The sequence below is a fragment of the Chenopodium album genome, chromosome 20 (genome assembly GCF_948465745.1).
Source record: "Chenopodium album chromosome 20, dcCheAlbu1.1, whole genome shotgun sequence".
Taxonomy (NCBI): Eukaryota; Viridiplantae; Streptophyta; class Magnoliopsida; order Caryophyllales; family Amaranthaceae; genus Chenopodium; species Chenopodium album.
The window spans coordinates 13,961,519-13,966,028 of NC_137853.1; the positions used below are offsets into that span (position 1 = coordinate 13,961,519).

Sequence of the window (4,510 nt, forward strand, 5' to 3'; positions counted from 1 at the left end):
AAATGGTCCAAAGCCCGCTAGAATGGATCCTATGAGGTCACACACAAGGGTATTGGGTTAAACAAGTTAGAGGCCCATTATTGGGCCTCATGAGGATATAACAAGCCATGTAAGGAGTAGAGCTAGTGTACTTAGAAGTGGGCTAAGTGTTTGGGCTTCACATGGACTCTAATTATGTATGTGATATATAAATACAGGCCATGCCTAGGGTTGAAGAGTATGACAATTCAACCATACAGTAAGTTGTGAAGCAAGCAACCAAAAACCTAACCTCTCTCTCTCTCACTCGCCTCTCTCTCTTCCTCCCCTTTGTCTGTACGGTACGGACACCGGTGCACGGTGGTGGTGGTGGTTCGTGGCTCGTTTGTCCTCTCCTCTCCATAGAAGGTTGATTGAAAGGTTCAATCATGACTAACTAGCATTAGTGGAGGTTTAATCTATGCCCGTGGACCAAGTAGAGGAATCACGCTTGAGGTTCTTTATCTCCCATTGTTCTTGCTTGATCGCACGTGGAATCACGGTTCAAAGGTACAATTATGTGTTCTTTATGTGTTATGCATTAGACCTTGGGATTAGGTATTGTATGAATATGATTCATTTTTATTCCGCAATTGGTACCTATAAACTTCTACACATTCCTTTCCATACATGTGGACAATTTTTTCACTCCCAATGCATGCATTCAATGCTCCCCAACATGCTGGGGAATCTGTGAACATTACTTTCACGAAGAAGTCGCTCTACATCTGCGGGTGTTGCCCTCCTCAGGTACTCTTGTCCAAATTTAGAGATAACCCCTTCAACAAAGTATTGGAGACAATCTCTTGTTGTACTTGCCGCGATTTTGAGGTAATCATCAACTGCATCGGCTGCTGTACCATAAGCCAACATCCTCATTGCCACAGTGCATTTTTGGAAAGCGGAAGCACCAAGTCTTCCAGTGGCATCAGGCCTTTGTCGAAAGTATTCGTTACTTTCGCTTAGCTCCTCAACAATGCGAGTGAAAACGTGTTTACGAATGTGAAATCTTTGACGAAACATATCGTCATTATAAAGTGGTTTGGGACTGAAGTAGTCGTTATGTAACCGTGTATCAGCATATTCGCGATCTCTTGGTTCATACCACCTTTGCTTCTCAAGACCGGGAGTGAATGGGACCTGAAAAGTGAGGTGACAAGGGGTACAACAGCCGAATTGATCGCTTCCTCAATTAATTCCTCTTCCTTACGCCTCTGAGTAATTGATTCGTGCCACTCAACATAGTCGGTCACCATATAATCGGAAATACCAGAACTTGATGAACTAGATGAATTTGAATCAGAATTCATTTTTGGGTATATATGGTAAGAGTAGTGTATAGTGTGGGACTGTTTTTGTGAGGAAGGGTATTTTTGTTTATGTGTTGAAATACAAAGTGAAAAGGTCTTATATAGAAATTTGTAAATGATTTAAAAAAAATTATGGATGATATAATGTATGGGCACAAAACTGTAGAAGATTAGATTTCTAATAAGGTTTGTAGATTTCCATCCAATTACAAAACAATGCATGTATTGGCACACAATTCTAGATGATGAGATTTCTGATGATATATCCAGATTTCTATCCAATTACGAATTATTATATAAGCACGCAACTCTAGAAGATGAGATTTATGATAAGGTTGCAATTTCCATCCAATTGCAAACCAATGTTTGTGCACACATCTCTAGAAGATGATATTAAAGAGTAATTCATTGACAAGTCAATAACTTCAATTATATTTAAATAACAATAATTAAAACAAGTTTTACATATGCTCAAAAAACAATTGTAAAATCATACCAAATGAACAACAACATAAATTAAGGCAAACGTTGAAGAAGCTTAAACTAACTTAAAATAATATCAAACTAACAACATAAATAAATAGCCTAATAGGTGGTTGAAATCCTCTTTCGATTTCCGAAATAGTTGTTGGTCGTCTTCAGAGAGGTTTGATTTTGCAAGTAGAACACTAAATAACTTGAACCTCTTTTCCTCCTCTTTCCTATGTCTCTTGATGACATCTCGCTCCTTTTGATAATTGACAGGCTAAAGTAGTATCACCTAATCAAAAGTAATTCCTAAAACCACTAACTAAATATAGATAGGGAAGTAGGGTCGAACCACAGGGAAACAAGTCAATTTATTTCTAATTAATTAAAAGTAATCTAAATTATCAAGTAACAAATTGTTGTGATTAAAAGACTATACTACGAAGAATATGAGTAGGGAAAATAAAATAGGAGGAATAAAATATTAAAAGGCCTAGGGCATAGGTTCACCAATAAACAATATTCCAGGGTAAAACTTAACAATCAATCATCAATGCATCAATTGATCAGATCATAAAGGGCTTTCGCTACGTAGTACAATCACAGAGTTAATTTACCGGTATTAAATAATCTCATCTCTCGAATCTCGACCGAACCATTTATAAATTAGTCTGCCAATTGAAACTAAGCCTAAACATCAATTCTCATCTCTCGAATCTCGTATCAATATTGCTAAACTCATACAATTAAACCAGGCCTAATCTAATTGCATAGCATTAAATCAATCAATAGGAAATTAATTAACCATTGACAATCAATAATCATAAAATACCCCTTTATATTATTCATTGGATCCCCATAAACCCTAGAAAGAAAACTACTCAGACATAATTAAATCTAAACTAAACAAAGCAATTAAACAAGTCATAAAGGAATAAAATTGCTGAAATTAATAAAGGAGAAATCGTTACCGAAATCGACGGAATTACAAAGTTGAGTCAAGAACAAAAGTAAAATTTGAGAGAAATCTAGAGAGAGAAATGATCTAAGAAGAGAGAGAAAGTCTAAGAAAAGAGGTAAGCCAAAAATAATAGTACTAAATTGTACTTATACAAACTCTAAAAACACTCCTAATTAGAAACTAAGTGCTCGTCAAACTAACTGCTCCGGAAACACGCGCCCGATCGGGCGCGCCTTTTTCTTCGCATTCCCTTCTAAGTAGCCGCGCCCAATCGAGCTAATTGCTCACCCAATCGGGCGCGCCTTGGCCTTGCTAGCAGCACCTCTTGCACATCCTGCCCGATCGAGCCAACGCTTGCCCGATCGGGCCCGATTCCTCCTTGAGGCTTGGAACTTCGATTGGGTTCCGATTCTTCGGCCTAATCCGGATTTCCTTTTTGGGTCTTGAATACTTGTTCCAAATGCCCCGGTATCACATATATTGAGCCCTTAATCACCGTCTTGATGACTCGAACCGGCCTTGGGCTTCAAAAACGGTCGTGCTCCTCCAATGTCTGTAGTTGCTCCATGAAAACTCGGGAAAATGCTCCAAAAGTGCAATTTTCTACAAAACTCAACCAAAACTACAAAAACACTAGAAAACACCACTTAGTAATAAAAGTGGCTCTAAAGAGCCAATAACACTACTAATTATGACCAAGAGACGGGGGTAAAATACTAAATAAATTAGACACATCAATAATCCAACATTTGTTGCGCTACATCAGCTCACTTCTGATCAATACTTTTGTATTACTCCTTCATCACATTCATCTCTGATAGGGCTTGAGTAAACGAATCTAAACTATTAATTCCAGACCTACCTACAAATTTACCTTTTCTTTTTGCCCTTTCACCCCATCTAGACGTCCACGACTACCTACATCCGTTGGAGTATCTGAATCTGATCTTTTGGAGCTATCACTTTCACTTGTATTCGACACTTGCTTGTTTGTTGGCCTCCATTTATAAGATTTTCTCAACACTTCCCATATACTGATTAAAGTGAACCGGGCTCCGTTACATGATGCACTATACATTTCTTGAGCTTCAGTCATGACATTGTAAGTGTTAGTACCACTTGCATTTCTACGTTGTGCTGCAGCATAGCACGTAACCCATAGGTTCAAATCTTTGTTTATTCTACCCCAATGATCTTTCATAGCTCTCAAGGTTCTGGGGTAGATAGTGGAAGGATTGTCTTCCCTGGCTAGCTCATACAACTCATATATGGATTCTACATCATAGCCAAACTCTGATCAGTTGATGTCTCCGAATCTTCAATCGCACATTCTATCCAAGCTGAGACAAGTGCGTGGTCTTCTTATGCACCCCACTTTGCATTTGACGAGGTGGTGTTGCTGTCTTGCGGATCTTCACCATCAACATCATCATCATCATTTTCAACATCATTAGCATTTCTTTCAGGAGGAGTTTTATTACTAATTCCATCTCCCTCGGGAGTTGTTGGACTATTCTCCACTTGGTTTCCAACGTGTTGAGACATTGAGAACATTAAACCAGAAGAAAATTTTAGGGAAATTTGTTTCATGCATTGTTGTTGGAATTGGTTAGGAAACTGTTGTTGAAATTGGTTAGGAAACTGCTGAATAAGATTTATAATTGGTCGGTTGGGAATGTTACAATATAACATTCTTTGAACATTTGGATTAGCAAGACCATTTGGATCAAAGTGGAGATTAGCTTGAAAATTT

At 38.1% G+C, this 4,510-nt stretch overlaps 1 protein-coding gene across 1 annotated transcript; it reads right to left on the reverse strand.

The window, feature by feature from the left end:
• Positions 1–663: 663 nt before the first annotated feature.
• LOC145596837 (uncharacterized) lies at positions 664–4,302 on the reverse strand. The gene is made up of 3 exons (XM_081653030.1): positions 4,128–4,302; positions 3,632–4,032; positions 664–1,158 (listed from the first exon to the last, which is right to left on the reverse strand). Exons 1-3 carry the CDS (start codon positions 4,300–4,302, stop codon positions 664–666), a joined length of 1,071 nt encoding a protein of 356 aa, XP_081509156.1.
• Positions 4,303–4,510: the final 208 nt, after the last annotated feature.

Coding starts and splice junctions, on each gene's coding strand:
- LOC145596837 (XM_081653030.1), bottom strand. CDS start 4,302: ATGTCTCAACACGTTGGAAACCAAGTGGAGAATAGTCCAACAACTCCC. Junction 4,033..4,127: donor CTCGTCAAATGCAAAGTGGG/GTGCATAAGAAG, acceptor GCTATGATGTAG/AATCCATATATGAGTTGTAT. Junction 1,159..3,631: donor TGAAAGGGCAAAAAGAAAAG/GTAAATTTGTAG, acceptor CTCACTTTTCAG/GTCCCATTCACTCCCGGTCT.